General features: G+C 41.6%; 1 protein-coding gene across 4 annotated transcripts in view; it reads left to right on the forward strand.

Moving 5' to 3' along the window:
* Positions 1 to 11,782: 11,782 nt before the first annotated feature.
* MIB1 (MIB E3 ubiquitin protein ligase 1) overlaps positions 11,783 to 18,174 on the forward strand; it is a 71,938-nt gene continuing 65,546 nt past the window's right edge. For 2 of the 4 annotated variants that reach the window (XM_030266081.4, XM_041714714.2), the window contains exon 1: positions 11,784 to 12,311. In XM_030266081.4, the coding sequence (XP_030121941.1) occupies positions 12,083 to 12,311 (229 nt within the window). In that variant the 5' untranslated portion in view covers positions 11,784 to 12,082. Of the gene's footprint in view, positions 12,312 to 18,174 lie in introns of all 4 variants that reach the window. The other 2 variants (XR_012054104.1, XM_004175227.6) reach the window with 2 other exon arrangements.

An 18,174-nucleotide genomic window follows, 5' to 3' on the forward strand; every position in this document is an offset into this window, starting at 1 on the left:
GCTATTTGAGATGCATCCACGCACCGCAGTACACAGAAGTACTTTTCCTCTCCTTATTTTATGGCCCAGCTCCATGAACTGCTGAGAGAAGACAGATGTTGCTCAGTGAGACTTCACTTCTTACCTTATCTGTGTTTTCTTGCTATATCCAAATTTAAAAATTTACAAAAAAAAAAAAAAAAAGTAACAGCAGAAAAGGAGATGTGGCCTTTTTCATTTGCTGCTCCTCCTAACTAAGACACAGCTTACCAGAGAGATTCTGCTTTGACATAAAACATCTTGGTCCAAAATGTTTTTGTTCACCATGGTAAGACTAACGACAGTGTATTGCAGAGATCTGAAGAATTTTTAAATATCTATTCTTCCTATACAGTCAGCTGTCCAAAGTTGAAAAGAGTATGGGAATTGGTAAGCAGAGGCAGGGATGGTCTGGGGTTTGTTTTTTTTCCCCAGAGCTGTTACAGAAACAGGAAATCGAATGGGTGGAAACCTACTATCATCAATGCTGTACTTCCTCTGCTGATGGAGAATAACCATACCTAGGTTTTGGCTCTGACTTGCTGGGAGTGTGTACAGTACACCCCAGATAACAGGATTTATCATGAAGGGACACTCTAGTAGGAGAGCTGGAGTAATAGCTCAGTTTGAGAACATGTAGGCTTCATCTGCAATGTGAACTTTGAAATCTTCAGAGACAATAATTTGGCTGAACTGACAACTAGATTTTGGGATGCAGAGGGGCCTGCTACATCTGAATGGGGAACTGGTTTTGCTTGCAGCAGACTGTTCTGTATCTGAGTCCTGTCATCATTAACCTGAAGAATCCTTGAGTCACCCAAAATCTAGAGAAAAGAAAAAACCCAAATGTCTAAGAAAGAAGAGGACACAGCCTGTGTCCTTGGGTCTAGAAGGCTTCTAAATGCATATCCATCAATTTGACTGAAAAGTGGAAGGTGTGGCTGTTGATGGTTAGAGAAGGCCTTTGAGTCATACAGATCCAGTAGTTTAATGACTTGATCGACAATCAAGAGAGATTGAACCCTGAAAAACCATCCAGGCACAAAGGTTGATGAGGTTTATCTGGTCTTGGACTTCCACCTACCCTGTGTTGGTTATGCATGGGAATATCAACAAGGTCAGGCACATGTGGCATGTTGCTGGCAAACTGAAACAAATGACGCGCTGAGAAGGGCTGTGGGGTTTGGGTTTTTTACTGTGTAAACATGTTGCTACATTGACAACAGCAGTAATGTTAATAATTTCCTTCTGCTTCAAGCAATCCCCATCAGATCCTCTGGTTCTGGTGTTGGGTTTTTTAAAGTCTTTAAAATGTTGTCCTTTGGCCTACAACTTATTTTGCAGAGCTGATAAAGAAAAGGCTGTATTGTACTCATACTACAACCACTTCCAAGTGATGGAGTCATTGCAAATTATGCGTGTGTGAAAAAACGAGGTGGTCATTATGGTGTTTTGAAAACTTACTGCATTTTTTTTCAGAGAAGCAAAGTCCACATTCCCAGAGAGAGTTTCTGTTTGCAATATGCTCTCTTCTCTCCAAGTGCTTTATAAAACATTTGCCTCAACCCACTACTAATGGATTATAGATTAAGCAGAAACGAAAGGGCACAGGACTGTTCTTTCATAGTCTCCCTGTTGTATTGTGTTATTTAGTTTGTCCCTGTTTTTCCCTCATTTATGGTTTCATCCCAAGTTGTCTCCCCTTCCCTAAATGTCAATCCCATCCCCACTCCTCCCAAATCCCTAGAAATTTCCTTGTCAGTCCCCATAGCCCCTTCCTGGCACCTTGTCTGTCACTCGACTCTCTGGAAGCTTCCACAAAGGGCGTCGAGTGTTTGGCCAAGGACCAGGGGTCCCTCCTCCTCAGCTCCCCGATATGTTCTCCTACTTGACAATTACTTCGTGTCCCACTCCCCTCTATCCCCTTGGTGGATAGCCAAACCCCTTCCTTGTTTCCACCCCATAAGGAAAGGGGCTGCTCCAGTGCCCTAGGGGCTTTCTAGCATTGTGCTCCTCATTCCAGATGCTTCCTCAGAGCTACCAAAACACCTCGGATTTGTACAATGTGGATTTGTCTCCTCCCGGTTCCCTCACCATCACCGGCAGTGCCTTCCAAGGAAAGGGCTCATAACCCTTATCCTCTCTCCCGCGCTCCTGAGCACGGAAGGGTGTCCGTCCCCTGCAGCCGCTGGGTCGGAGCTAGCAGGGAGGCACCAGGAAGACTCTCGGTGGACACTGCGGCAGCTTGGCGCCCACTGTGGGCCCCAAAAACCACCACGGAAGAGACTGTCGGTATTCCAGGTGGAATTACCATTTTCAGTCTCCTGGCCAGCAAGCTACCCCAAGTGGGAGTGGCCCCTTTTTGGTGGGTAGTGCTCTTGCCTTGGAGCGGGGTGGAGGAGGCACCGCAGGCCCTTTCCTTGGTTGGGTGTGTGCTCCAGATCTCTGGCAAGGTGCCAGATTCTCAGAAGGGTGCCAGTTGTGGGTGGTGTTTTTTGTTTCTCCGTTTCTCCTGGGTGGGTGATTTAATTTCGACTCAGAATTTAATATCTCAACCACAATGGGTGCAAGGCTGTCTGCATCACAAAAGGGTGTTTATTTCCCCCTCCTGCGTGGGGGAAATCAGTTTTCTAAAAGGGAAAAACATGGACAAACCAAATAACACAATACAACATTTCCCAATTTATCTTGCTTAAGCAATAGATAATAATTGACAGAAGCAATTGGAGAGTCACAGTTTGATTTGCTTTTATCACTAGAAGTCTGCACTATGTTTATGTTCTCTTTTGTTTAGGCCAGCGGTTCTATGATCATCTGGGGTTTGGGACAGAATCATTATGTCCTTACTGACATTCCAATGGACAGTTGCAAGTTGGCCCCACTACAGTTCTCTGGGAGCCCACTCTTGGAACGGATTTCAGTGCAGTACCTCTGAGGAGAGGCTAAGGGCCTTTTAACCTCAGAGCTCTAAATTCAAGGTTCTGTTTGATTATATTATTTTAATGTTTGTTTAACTTTGTCGTTCATCTAACAAAATAGGAAAAATACATTTGTGTCAGCATAAACTATCTTGGGATACTTAAAAAGTGCAAAGTCCATGCATAAAACATCTGAAAAGATTTCCATTAAGGAAAAGGCATCTAGTGTTGGTGATATTTATTATCAGCAAGGGAATGGGAGAAAAAAAGTGCATTTGAAAAATTCAATTCAGCATTTCTCAAGACTTCCTTATGCATATTATTTATTTGTCTTTCTTTAAAATATGAATGAAGTCAGTGAAAATGCTCTGTGTTGGAGGCTCTTCAAATTTCAGATGGAAAAACCCAGGCTGTATATTCTTGGTGCTCATGAAAAAATCAATTGTGGCATTAGGAAGGGCTGCTTCTGTGGTCCTTTTCTTAAGATTTGCTACTCTTACTATTATCTTCATATTCCCATGCATCTGTGTATTTTTCTTCTATGCTTCTTCTCTTTACTCCATCGGGCAGTATTTCTCAGTTCTTTGTGGTGGTAAAATTGGAAGGAACAAAGGATTCACTAAGAACTTATTTGGGACATACTGGTCGATGAGAAACTCAACATGACCTTGCAATTGCTTACAGCCCAGAAGGCCAATAGGATCCTGGACAGTGTCAAAAGTAGCCAGCAGGGAAGGGAAGTGATTCTTCCCCTCTAATTTTTTCTTGTGAGAACCCACCTGGAGTGTTGCATCCAGCTCTGGAGTCCTCAGCACAGGAAAGATGTAGACCTGGTAGAGGGCCACAAAAATGATCAGAGGCTTGGAGGACCTTTGAAGACAGACTTAGAGAACAGGAGTTGTTCATCCTGCAGAAGAGAAGGCCCTGGGGACACCTAAAGCTGCATTTGGATGCAATGGAGGGCTACAAGAGACCTGGAGAGGGACTTTTTATGAGGGCTTGTAGTGGTAGGACAAGGGAGAATGTGTCACTGTTGGGTAAGAAAAGACACAGACTCACCAGAAAGCTGGTTTGCCCTTTACTTTGAATTCTCTCTTTTTATACATTGTTCCAATACAGATGGACCAGATTGGTCAATTAATTAATACATTCCACCTGATTGGATAATTAACAACGTGCTTTTCTTATAAGCAGTCCTTGTGAAAAACAGGAAAACAGAGTAGGAAAACAACACCTGCAGGTTGTTCATGATAATAAGCTACCATTGTTTATATTCAACTTCCTAAAGTCTCACAAGCTGATTCTGGGAAAATTTAGCTAATTTTCTCACTCTCTGACCAGGCTGTCACATCCACAGGAATGGATTTAAATTGGATGAGGGTAGATTTGGAGATTTCAGAGAAGTTGTGGATGTGCCACCTCTGGAGGTGTTCAGGGCCAGAGTGGGTGAGGCTTTCAGCAACCTAGTCTAGTGGAAGGTGTCCCAGCCTATGGCAGAGGGTTGTAACTAGATTTTATTTATGGTCCCTTCCAACCCAGACCATTCTGTGGCTCTATGATAATTTTGCTTCTTCTGTTAACTATGTTTCCTTCAATTAAATGTATTTCAATTCATCAGGTGTGGTATTGTTTTGCTCTCTGTTTGGGTGGCTGAAGATACCTTCAATAGCTGCTGCAACAGGAAGACTGCTCAATATTTGTCTCCCTCGGGAGGACTCTTGCAGGATTTGATTTGCATGAAAGCAGCTCCCTGCCTTTGACTACAGCTGGCAAACTGCTAAATACAAAACAATGGCTAATAGAGGACTGTTGGAAGTGAGCCACTAAATTGAGGACATCTGCCTTACCAATTTTTTTCATTTAAAATATTAACAGAAGCTGCTAAAGAACTTAAAGAATTTTTGAAAGAGCACACTAGAACTGGATGTTGAATCCATGTTAAGTTTCTTCCTGTCTTCAAGGAAGATATATTGCAGTAAAGCATTCTCAGTTTTATTTATGTTTTCATTCCTTCAAAATAACTTCAAAGAAGATAAAAGGATAAATAGTTGTGTTTCACACGAAAGACCAAAATATCTTAGAGTTATTTATAATCATATAAAACCTCCCTCCCCAGTGAACTAACTTCATATATTTTGGTAAACTCTATGTACATCAGCAGTATGGCCCTAGCTGAATTCAGTGGAGTCAGAAATAAGCTCAATTAATCTTCTTCCTTTAGGTAGTTTCTTAGATTTTATTTAGCATGTTAAGAGTGAAAATTATTTATATTAATTATATACAAATGTAAATGAAAGGTATCATTTAAATGTTTATGCAAAGCATTTTGCCTTGCTTAGCAATGGATTTTTTTTAAATTTAAAAAAAATTCTAGCCATGTTTTAGATAAATACATATTTCAACAAGTCTGTCACAGTGTACTGCAAATATTGCTTCTTAGAATTTAGGATTACATCATGTTGTGACTGGAACAATTTTCTTGTGACAAAACAGAAAATTTAGATTCTGCTTGAGTTGCTCAATGTTTGTTACTATTTTGGAGGATTGTTAAAATTAAACAGAGGTATTTTTTTGGTACTAAAGTAATCTTTCAGGCATTACTTAGTGCATACTGAATGCCTTTGTAGTACAAGACAAACCTGTACTTGACACAGGACACTGTATGCACATGATTGGCCCCATTGATTGCAACAAAGATTATTGTGCACATAAAGTAAGAACATTCTTAAAATATCTTGATGACTCGTGGAGACAGTTCATTTTCCTACCAGTCTAAAAACATGAGCTAGCTGGTTCTGATTACATCTTAGAATTTCAAGTAAGTACTTGCTTTACAATCTTTGCAATCTGGAAATTTAATACTAGGAAGAAATTAATCCCTCCTTGCAATGCATCACCTAATTGAAAAATAATCTATAAATTAAACAAATATGGCTAAACCCTTGGAAATATCAGGTAAGTATATGTTTTTGAATCCTGTAAGGTGTGCTAAAGTAGGAGAATTTTGTATAGATGTGCAAACACCAGTACCTGGTATTGTAGTGTGTATGCCCTAGACTGCTACATAATTTTTAATTATTCTGTTTTATCTTTGAATATTTAAAACTTCTGGATTAACTTCACAGGTTTCTTATTTCTTCTCCACTCAAAAGAGTTCAGCACACTAAAATTTAACACCTTAAAACTTTTTTCAACATGTTGAGGATTTTAGCTATATACAAAAACCCCCCCAAAAAACCCAAAACCCAAAAAACATTCTTTTTTTGCAGATCTCCATAGGAGTGCTTATTTTTCCCAGCAGGAAAATGAAATTATGTCTCTTTATTCTGTTCTCTGCTAAGCTGTTTATCTTTTCTAGAAAAGGAGATAAAGCTCCTTAGAAAAGAAAATCCGGTGTCATAGACATTGTGGGTTAATACATCTGTTCTAATTAACAGTTTCATATGGGATGTCATTAGCATAGTGGAAAACAAACTCACCAAGGCAATTTGCTCTGGTGCATGACAACTTCCTCACTATCTGGCATTAAAAAATATTTTAATCTGCAGAAACTAGGAAAAAAAGCAATGCCAATTATTCATGACATTTCTGAAAATTGAGGAAGAAAATTGGATTGTACCGGGGTAATTAATCTGGTAAATAAAGCAGAGGAAATAGAGTGCGACAAGTTAAGACGACGGGTGAGTTTTATCATTAGTGAGAGATGGTTCACGGCCACGCGATGGCAGCAGAGGCTGTGGAATTAGGGTTGTTTTTGACAACTAAACCACGGATAATAAACAGGATATGCCCTGCAGTTCCTAACTGGTACTTGGGGTTCCAGAAAATGTGCATTATGTACATTTTCACTTAAAGAAGTGGCATTTTTATAAGACCAGAAGTTTCTGTGGAGTGGGGTTACATACTTTTCATTTAAAAAAGAAAGTTTGGGGCATTTTTTTTTTTCCAGTAAGACAGTATTTTTTATCTAATTTGCCGATATTTCTGTCTTCCTCAGTTACTTGAGGTAGTTACACAGAGAAGAATAGGTCTATTTCGATAAAAGCAAGACAGTAGCTTCCTTTTTCCTCATTTTTTTTTTCCTATTACTTTTGTCCACAGGAAAGAACTGTGGTATAAAATCCCGTTTGAGGAAAACCAGAAAATTAAAATCTAGAATGCTGTCAGTTTCCAGGAGGAAGATTTAAAAAAATGTGAAAAATGTGCTTGTTCCAAAATAGTCTTGAACTAAGGAAGCTGAATTTTTCGACTCAGAGCAGTATAAATTAATAAGCTCTATCTCTGTAATTTAAAAAGAAAACTGCAATCTGCTCATTGTATCCAAACTAGATGTTCTTTCTCAACTTACAGGCAGCTATTTATACATATTTCCTTCATGTGACAAGTTCTAAGAACTCAGGATTTGTGCAAGATAGTAAATGAAACCTTGCAACTCTACAAGTTAAAAATTGTCTTTCCAAAAAGTTGAGATTTTTTTTTTCTTCTGACATGTGTAAAAGCAAGTCTTTCATATGGAATTCTTTCCTGCAAAAGGCACAGTTCCCTTTCTGTATTCCAGATAGCACAGTTCCCTTTCTGTGGTCTGTTTCCATTTTGTGTTCCTGACACTACACTGCAAGTTCAGCTTTGATCAAGCAAGACAGTCCAGAAGAACTTCCATCAAAGCCTCTCTTCAATCCAGGCAAATACTTACATTAGAATTTCCTCCTGGAGCATGACATTTTGCAGATCTGAAAGACAGCCAGGCAGAGTTTAGACAAGCAGTTTTCTTGACGGCTTTGATGGGCAGGAGCATGGGCTGGATGTTCTCCGAAGTCCTATTTCCTGTGACTCTACAAGAGTTGTCTTGGGAGTTGCCCTACCCTTCAGAAGGGTGGCAGCTGCTCTTAGAGAAAGTCACTCTTAATAAAGTGTTCGCTTTCCAACAAAACCAAGGAGGCTACAGGGTATGAACAGCGCTGGATTCTGCACAAGCCAGAGGTCTTCTCTCTTGGCTCCTTACTGGATTGCCCCAGTATGGCAGAAAGTGGTGAGGAAGATCATAATCACCAGCTGGGGGATAGACTCAGCAAATATACATAATTTTGGGCAGCCAGAAGAGAACTTGTTCACTAGATCATTTTGAGCATCCGAACTCCTGCACTGGATTAATATGAATGAGTCTTTGCAATTAGAGAGAGTTTGCCTAAAGCACTGTGGATTCCCTTCCTCCAGCCTGTGATTCAACTGCTCTGCCACAACTACCTCAGGTGTTCAAAGCAAGTGCTCTCTCACAGGGCCAGCAACATTGTAAATAAGCCTTTCACAGATTAACGTTGCTCCTGATGCAGCAGTTTTAGGCATTGCTGCTCTGCCAGTCAGAATAGTGGGAAAAAAACCCATAGTGCCATTCTTCTACTGGTTCTAGGTTTGAGGGGGGTTATAAGTGCAATTTTTAGATTCTAGACCTGAAAAGCATAATTGTCTGCCAATTCTAGTGTTAAGGGTTTAGGTGGCATTTTCCCCCACAATCTGAGGACTGATAAATTACCTGTAGTGTGAGCACATGGATTCACAAGGGACAGTCCTGTTTAACCAGATTGGTATGATACAGTCACACATCCAGTGGTTGAAGGGAAGACAGTGAATACAGTTTTTCTGGATTTTAGTAAGGCTTTTGATACTGTCCCTCACATCATCCTTTTGGACAAGTTACCCAAACATGGGATGAGCCAGTTCACAATGCACTAGGTGAAGAACTGGCTGAAGAAAAGGGCTTACATGGTTGTGGTGAATGGGGTCACATCTGGCTGGTTACTGGTCACCAACAGTACTCCTCTCCTCATATATGCAGAGCAATTTGGAAATGGAAGGTAAGAAACTTGCATCTCTCTCTTCTTCTTCTTTCTTCTCTTGCCTTCTCCTTTCTCTTTCTCATCTCTTCTCCCTTCTCTTCTTTTGTGTAAAATGGCTGTTCTGTGCAATTAGAGGCAAATTCAAGTTCAGGAGATACGAGAAGCTCTCGGCATACATCAGGAGAAGAAAACAGTCCTATTGAACGACCAGAGAGTTGTTGGAGACAACTGCAAATCCATGTGAATTTATTTTGTGTACAACCAGCCAGCCAAGGAGCTAACACCTCCTGCCTCACAAAAGGCCTTAAGCCAACAAGGGTTTTTTTTCAGCTGAAAAATGAATATGAATTCTTCCCTTAAGGTGTTATTGTAGCTAGTTTCCCAGCTTCTAAAGAAAATGATGACACATATCTGAAAAATGTGATGACTGTCACTTTTCTTGTCACAATATGTCGATTGGATCCAAATTTCTATGGAATCTTTATCTTTTTATACTTTTGCTTGTTTTTTTTTATATTTTTTTCAAAATTTAAAGTTCTCTCTTCCTCTTGCTATTACATTCCGATTCTTCTATTGACACCCTTCTGTGAGTCTCCAGTAGTCTTCTGGTCCTTACTCAGAATTAGGTTTTCTTGCTTATTATTCTAGCACTAATGCTGTGGCTGATACCAGAAAAATATCAAGATAGGACCACTTAACTGTCCAACAAAACTTGAAAATCTTTCCCCAGAGCTATATTATTTTTCTGTGCCCTGATGTCACTTTTTAAATCTCCACCTGAAAACAGCATTTACTGCTTATTTTGAAGGCTAATTCAAATAAAATATTCAAGAGCTAAATATCTTTTTTTTCTTTACTAGTTGGTTAAACAGGAGCACAGCATAGAATATGGAATATAAAGTATGATTCAAAGAGACAATATAATAAGATATTTGGGATTCTGGAAAATTGAATAATGTAGCCAATGATGATTTTGCACCATCTTTAGAGAGTCTGGTTTTTGCAAGTAAATAATCTGATAGAAAAAGCAGGAGAGTAGGAGGAGAGGCACGCGTTATTGTGATAGAGCATGAGTCGTCAGAAGGATTATTGGGAGATAAGAAGCTCCAGGATAATACCTACCCACATACATTGCTGCTGAGCTGCAGCAGCAGCAGATTCTCTGTAATTTAGAATATAGTCTTTATGGAATAATTAATGTAAGGGATGAACTTCTTGGATTCTCTCCAGGAGAACTAATTCTGATCTCAGACTTCGTTAGTTATTTCTTTTCCTGAAAAGAAATACCTTTCCTGATTACAAAAAGCCTTTTTTATCTATCTGTACCAGAGTAATAGAAAAACATACTCTGGGTTATCCTTAGGCATGTGTGAAATTTATACTTGTCCATAACTATTAAAGCACGAAAAAGTAGAATGAGGCAGATAGGCACATTATTCCTTCAAGAGTCCAGCTAGATCTTTGATACATTAAGAAACCTCCAGAATTTCTGGGAAATTCTGCCATGTACCAATGTAATAAGCTAGTACAGGCTGTGGGTAGCTTTTGTATTAGGAGGAACATGTGCCATAAAACCCACACTGCCTGACAGCTGTGTGGCATCTGTTGGGCTTTGAGGTTTCCACTGCAGGAGCAGAAATTGGACATTGCTTGGGATTGCCCATTGTCAGGACAAAACATCATGTTAGAGGTAACATTCTTCAGCCTGAGCAGGGTTTTAGAAGGAATAAATTATATGAGGAATGTGGTGGCCTGGTGGTTACATGTTCATATTATTCTGCTGTGTTTTACCTTTTGTAAAAAACTGCACAAAAGAAGTCAGGAGATGACCTTGTAGACTCTTCTAGCTGTATTGATAACCACAAAGGCAGAAGAAAGCACAAAAAGAGTAAAAATACCCAGAACATAAGATATGCCTTTTTTTAACCATAACCCTGTTGACTAAGAAATGGGTTTTTTTGTCTGGTTCAGACTTTCCTGTCCTTCAGGATAGATGCCTTTTAAAAAGGTGACACACAAAAAAAGGAGAGATAAAAGCAATGGAGGACCATTTTTGAAATGAAGAATCATTCTATAAAAGATTGGCAAGGTTGTGTGGAGTTAAAGGAAATCCTTGAGTGTCACGAGAGTGCTAACGGAGAGGGTAGTTTATAAAGAATTACATTGCAGGTATCTGCTCAAAGTTTAAGCAAGTAGATCCTCTGTGAAGGATCCTCTGAGGTGGGAAGGGCAGGAGGAGGTACTGATTACTCCCTTCGGCAGACTGGAGCACCTGAACACAGCTTAAAATGCTCCTGGGTACAAAAGTGTGGCCCCACCAACCTCATCTCGGTAGTACGCAAGCTTCACATCCACAGTCTGAAAAGAAAGTGGGATGTGAGGACACAATAGTAAATCGAAAATGAGAAAACACTGGTTTGAAATCACAGAATTGTCGATTCATGAAATGTCCCATCCATGAAAGTGTTCAAGGTTGTGTTGGATGGGGATTTGAGCAACCAGGTCTATTGGAAGTTGTTCCTGCCCATGGCAGGTGGGTTGGAACCAGATGATCATCAAGGACCCTTCCAGCCCAAAGGTTTACCTAAGGTAGATCACTCATGACTTAGTTGATAAAATTGAATTGATAATCCCTCTGCCACTGAAGCATAGGCAATAGGAGCGCCTTGCGGATGGAGAAGGAGGCGGGCGGTTCGGCCACACCTCATCACCTCAGGGCCGGGCGGGGCGGTGCGACAGCCCTCGGCGGCAGGACGCCGCAATTCCCGAAGGAATGGCCGGGCTGGGGCCCTGTTGGAGCCTCCGGCAGCGCTGCGGCAGGGACGCACAGCCCGGCCCGCTCCCTGCTCCCGGCCCGCTCCCTGCTCCCGGCCCGCTCCCTGCTCCCGGCCCGCTCCCTGCTCCCGGCCCGTCCCTCGCCACAGTCCCGAGCCGGGCAGGGCGCGCCGCAGTGCCCGCCGCGCCTCCGCAGGGGGCGCTCGAGTGACGCGCCCGCCGCGGCGGCTGCGCAGGCGCGGCGGGGCGGGGGCGGCCCCGCCGGTCTCCCTGGAGCCGGCGCCGTCGCGGCCGCAGGTCCCGGATGTAGCGGCGGGAGCGGGGCCGGCGGTGGGAGCGGGTGGGGGGCGCCGCTGGGGCCGGGGAATGGGCGCGTAGGGAGCGAAGAACGAAAGAAGGGAACGAGCGAGCGAGCAAGGAGAAGAGCCGGACGGAGATTCCCGCCCGGCGCCCGAGGTAGCCGCCCCCATCGGGGTCCCCCTCCGCCGCCTGCGGGCTGCGCGCCCCCTCCATCCGCCCCGGGGCTCCGCCGCCGGGATGAGCAGCTCGCGGAACAACCGGGTGATGGTGGAAGGAGTCGGGGCCCGGGTGGTCCGCGGCCCGGACTGGAAGTGGGGGAAGCAGGATGGCGGCGAGGGCCATGTGGGCACCGTGCGCAGCTTCGAGAGCCCCGAGGAGGTGGTCGTGGTGTGGGACAACGGCACCGCCGCCAACTACCGCTGCTCCGGGGCCTACGACCTCCGCATCCTCGACAGCGCGCCCACCGGTGAGCGGGGAGGGAACGGAGGCACCAACACGGCGCTGGGTCTGGGCGGCAGCATCGCGTGGTGCTGGGGGTCCCGTCCTGGGGAGCGGATTGCGCCCTTCCTTCCCCTTTTGGAGGTGCGCCTTTCCCTTGGATTTGGGGGGGGAGTCAGGCACCCGCCCCCTCCCTGCGCGTGGGTGTCTGTCTGTGCACGTCCGTGTGTCTGTGCGTGTGTACACGCAAACTTGGGACGAATCTACAGCGCGGGGCCGCGGGGACAGAAGTTGTCCCGGGACTGCTGAATTGGGGTAGACAAAGCAAAAGTGATCTGCTACAGACAGCAGGCTCCTGTTGTGCCGGGGAGGAGGTGGAGGGAGGCAGCCGAGAGGGAGATACATCAAGGTTTGGGTTTGCTTTCACGCCCTGATCCCCGCTTCTTGAGTTTATGTTTCAGAGCAGGTTTATAAAATTCTGGCAGTCATCCTTGAATCAAGTACAGGCCAGGGATAATTACAGAAGAAATGTGTACTGTGTTTTTTTCTAAAGGTTACACTAAGTGGTTGAAATACCGTGGTTTTGTGCCTGTAATCTGCACGTTGCCTTTTATCTGTATTGCCAGAGCTGCTGTGAAATGGTGAGGGTACTGGGAGAAAAAGAAGTGCATGAGTTCATTATTTTAATTAGTTCGCTGCTTAATATTTATGCTTTAAATCCTGTCATTTTAGACAATGAAATTTGATCTGCACTGACATTATGCGGCAGTGTTAGTATTGCAAATACTGCAGGGAAATTGTTCATTTTAGCACCTGTTTTTACAGTGAAAAGTCACACAGAAAAATATAGATATTGTTACGTTTCATCAGGAACATCTGAGGTGGCTTTTGGACCGGTCAGGATTGCCTCAATAATGAGGTGTTTGCACTGATTTGTTGAGGCACTAGAGCTGTGTGGAGAGACCATCTTTGTGCCAGCTATGTGTAGTGTTACAGCAAGGAAAATTATAGCAGTAGTTGAAGCTAAAAGACTTGGGGAGACAGAATCATGGAATTCCTGAACAAATTACAAAAAACTTTGATAAGGAAAGAACCCCAAATATTGCATGGTTACCATTTGAGATGGATTTAATTTTTCAGTGACTGGGTACCTTCTTCTCTGCTGGCCTGGTGATGGTTTTTTTGAAAATCCTTTTGCAATGGACTTTAAAACAAGAAAGAGGAGTCTTTCAGGTTGTCAGTCCTTGTCTTGCAGATGTTTATGCTTAGAAACTTACCTGTGTTTGATGTTCCTGAAGAAACCAGTGGGACTGCTTCTGCTTAGAACTGAAGCACATGCATAAATGTTGCATATGAACCTCGAATGCTCATTGTTCTAGCCCTGCCTGACATATTTGCGAGCAGATGGTGTCCTCTTAACTGTATCTCGAAGCCTAGACTTAATATTCAGTCTTAAAACTATCATGTTTTTATTTCTGTTTCTTGCTTTATTCCTCCTGATTTTCATTTCTGTTTATACTACTGTATTACAATTTTAACTTCTGTTTCAGATAAAACTCTGTATATTGTGTCACACGCATTGCTGTTGCCAGGCTTAGCAAAATGGTATTTGTTCTCCTGCAGTTTCTGGCGAACATCATCCTTGCCCTCATGGAACTGTTGTGTGGAAGTACCCAGGATTGCTTTTTGCTAGAGGGAGTTACTTTTGGGTTCTTTATTCCCTGGAGATAGGAAGAGTAGAATTCCATAAAGTAGTTTTAACAAAAAGGCAAAATTAACTGAGTTAAGGTGCTGTCAGTTTGGACTGAAGTCCTTGGTTTACTGCTGATTCACTTTGTAGTCTTGTCTAAATCACTTTCCTTCTTTGCCTTTTGGTAATGATTTGTTTTTTCTCCATGGTGGTGACTGTCTGTTGTTTAGAGTAAATGACTCTGACTTTGCATAATACTTTGATACTTCTCTAGGGACATTAATGTGAGCAGGATTAGGTGACAGAAATTTCTTGTGGTAGTATTAATGATGATGTTGAGCAAGGAAATGTTATAAAGCACGGGGTGGCTTTTTGTTTGATGATACTTAGTGGAGTGTGTGTCACGGCTCTTAGAATTTAAAATGAAAAAAAATTCTCTGGTTCATGAATTTACAGTCACAATGTGAGTTTATAGGGAAAATAAATATAAAAGTCTAATAGTAAAAATAAAAATTGGTTCTTGCTGGGAGTTCTTTCTATTTTGTATTCATAACTAGTCTTGATTGTAAGTTCTTAGAAGTGGTGCTTGCAGCCAGAGTTGCTGCTTTAAGTTTGAAGCCTGTGTAGCCAGGAACAGTAGTGGTGCATCAGGAACTTAGAGTGTTACAAAAGTAATGATTGAAGGTCATGCTATTAAAAAAAATGAAAAGGCAAGTTGAGTTTGATTCATGTATGTGCATATATATGTATATGTCAGAACTATGCTTCATAGACTTAAACTGTTCTTATCTTTCAGGGGTTGTAGGCTATTACCAGCATTGTGACACTATGTTAGCATCTTAGAAAACTTTAATAGCCTTAGTGCTAAGATACTAGGTTGGTCTTCTTAAAATAAAAACTCATTTACATGAAGAATGTATTGTAAACTCTCTGCTCCAGATGCAGTCATCTGGGTCATGAGGGACTTGAGATACAAAGTTCAGTGTTGTTTTGGTTATGTCTACCAGGTTTGTGTATTGGCTGCCCTTTGTTGTGGTCATATTTACATTGCCCCATATTGCTTTAAGTGACATAGAGCACTTGAGAGGGATTGATAAACCAAGGATTTGAAAAGAACCAAAATTTCACATGGAAGTAAAACTTCAGGTAGGTCCTGTGTATCTGGCTCCTCAATGGAGAAAGTGGTCAGATATGATACATCAGTAGTGCAGTGTGGTTGTTCAATTACTTGCAGATAAATCCTGTTTTTTCTGTGAAGTAGACTTTTGCCAGGATCTATGAGTCTTGAGTGTCGCCTTTTTTTGATAGTGTTCTGAAAAAGGAACAGGAGAAGTTTTCTGAGTTGCTGAAGAGAAGAAAGAAAGTTATAAATCCAAGCTTTTTATTTAGAAAGGAAGGCAGCCTTTTACCTGCACTAAAGGCCAGACAAGTGGCATGTTTGTAGAGAGCACATCTGGCTAACTGGCTATATTCACATAATAGCCATAAGCAATACGGAAACGTTTTCTGTTTATTCTTTCTGAAGATTTGCTTTCTATAGAGCAGAATTCATTTGTCATTAATTCCATTTTTTATACAGTGGGTTCAAAGTAACAATATTATTTCCTTGCTGAAAGAATTTACCAATTGTGTTTGAATAAAGGGAGGTGGCGGAGGGGCTGGAGTCAGGAAATGGAAATCTTGATACAGAATTATCCCCCAGCTGGAGTGTGCATCAGTGTAGTGTGGAAAGCATAATGTGCTGTATTCTGGTAATACTGAAAATCTGGGTGTTACCTGTGGTAGATGAGTGTCTTTCTGTATTGTCTTAATAGGTTTTTGTACCTAAAAATGGGCATAATTGATCGTGAAGTCAAACATGTTAAAAGCATTCTAAAAGACAGAACACCTATGATTTATCCTGTGTATTTGTTTATTTGTTCTTGCTTTTAGAACATCAAGTGTAATTTACAGCAAGTTATGTTAGACAAGATTTTTTTAGTGGCTGCGTGTAAATACTTACAGGAGTCCTCACAAATTAAAAAAATGAATAGCTTCCTGAGTAGTGGTACTCGGGAGGCCTGTTTTTTAAAATAAACGTGTTCTTTGTTCTCCCTGCCCTTCCCCCATGACTCCTACACGATAATCCTCTCCCTTCCTGTGTATCTTGTGATTCCCTTACCAGATAGGACACATGCTTTAGCAAGTCTGGCATTTTGTATCTAATAGTAATTGGTCAGCTGGCTACTTGCAGATGGTGTATTTAGTAGATTAGTTATTTTTGTGGCAACACTCATTAGAGTTTTCGTGCAGTTTTTCAGAATCTGATTATCTCTAAGAAGTTTTTGTTTTCAATTTACCTAACGTCTGGCCCTAATGTAAAAATGGTCTGGGGTGAAGGAATAGGAAGAACAAAACATTGTTACTGCTTTTTAAATTGGGGTGTATATAAATCAATTTTTAAAGTATGGTTTCCCTTACCCGATGGTAATATTGTCATGGCATGAAGCGATTTTGTTTCATTACAAGTTTGTAGAGAGGAATGTCTCCATTGGAAATCAGATTTTGATTGTTCTGAGAAGTGAAATCACTACTGGTATCTTATATGTTTAACAGTGATTGAATGTGGATACCCCTTGTACATCTGATTTTACTGTTAAAATCCTTTTATTGGACAGCTATATATTGGCATCTAATTAATCTGTAGTAAAAAAAGCCTATTTGTAACAAATTCAAATAGCAATTTAAGCAGCATCATTTTTATTTCTGTTCACAGCTGTAAGAGTGAGCATGGGTTTCAAAAACTTGTGAAGGGCTGTAAAATTCCTGTATAAATGAGCGGTGACAGAGGAATAGCGAGGTAGGTGATCAAGGGAGGATTTGGGAAGAGATGAGAAAAGTGAAGATAACCATGGCATTAAGGTAGAAAGCAAATACGAAATTCAGATAGAAATAATAATAAAAGCATTAATGATAAGTGGACATCAGGATTTTATAGTGTACTAAAGGTGAAGAGACATAAAGAAATGGCAGTTACTTAAAAGTAGGCATGATGAAAGTATGCTTCTCATTACCTGGTTTGTTTTGGTGTTTAAAGTGTATATGATACAAAACTGGTTTCATTTTGAAATAGTCTGGTTCTAAGAAATTTTGAAGAATATTTAGAAGTTTAATTTTTTCATTATCTCGGTTTAGAGAGCTAAAGTGCTCTTCTGGTGCACAGCTAGTCAGCTATAGGCTGTTGTCTGAATTTTGAAGTTTTTGTGGCACTTTAATTTAGTCCAGTAGTTTAATGAAGGCTTTATTTCCTAATATAAACTTTGTAATGTTTGTGTTTCTCAAACTTTCTTAAACAGCCTTCTTTTGAAGAGAGGAAGAATTTATGTGACAGATTTGGCTTCTGGGTAGGGATTTTAGTTTGGCTCCAAAACCTACACTTGATGAAGTCTCCTGGTTGTTCTTACATACTGTGCTTTGATTTACGTCATGAGTGGTTTGGGAGTGCATAAACTGCTTTGATTTTTGGTAAAAGTAAATTGAAATACATGATCTCAATGCTGATGAGCCTTCAGTCCACTGGGGTAGAACCAAGCTGGTCTGAAATTCTGGACATAATGTTTCCTTCCTTCCCTCTGAGTATCTTTAGTGCCGCTGTCAGGTCCTCGGTGCTGAGTTTTGGTGTGTGGATGGTTTACCAGCAGATGGATACCTCAGTGATGCAGGTTGTCTTTGTGCCACCCATGGAGGGCCGCAGTGGAGCAGGGATCCTCACTGCAGCACATGTGGGAGCCCATGCTCAAAGAGTGTTTTCCTCAAGGAATAAAGCTTGTGGAGAGGACACATGATGGGCAGGGGAAAAGTGTGAGGAGCTGTTATGGATTTGATCCTGTGTTCCCCATTTGCACCAAAAGGGTTGTCAAGCACTGGAACAGGCTGCCCAGAGGAGTGGTTGAATAATCATCCCTGCAAGTATTTAGAAGATGTGTAGGCATGGTGCTTAGGGATGTGTTTTAGTGGTGATCTTGGTGGTATTAAGTTAATGGCTGGACTTGATGGTCCTCAGGGCCTTTTCCAACCAAAAAGATTATGTAATTTTAATTTACCCTGGGAAGAAGCAGGGAGATAGAGGTGTTTGGAATGAAGGAATGCAGTTGTCTCTGCAAAGACGGTGAAGTGTAGGGAGAAGGTGTTTTAGTTTCTGTTTTCCTCACTATCCTCTTTT

Source organism: Taeniopygia guttata, chromosome 2, assembly GCF_048771995.1.
Source record: "Taeniopygia guttata chromosome 2, bTaeGut7.mat, whole genome shotgun sequence".
Classification (NCBI taxonomy): Eukaryota; Metazoa; Chordata; class Aves; order Passeriformes; family Estrildidae; genus Taeniopygia; species Taeniopygia guttata.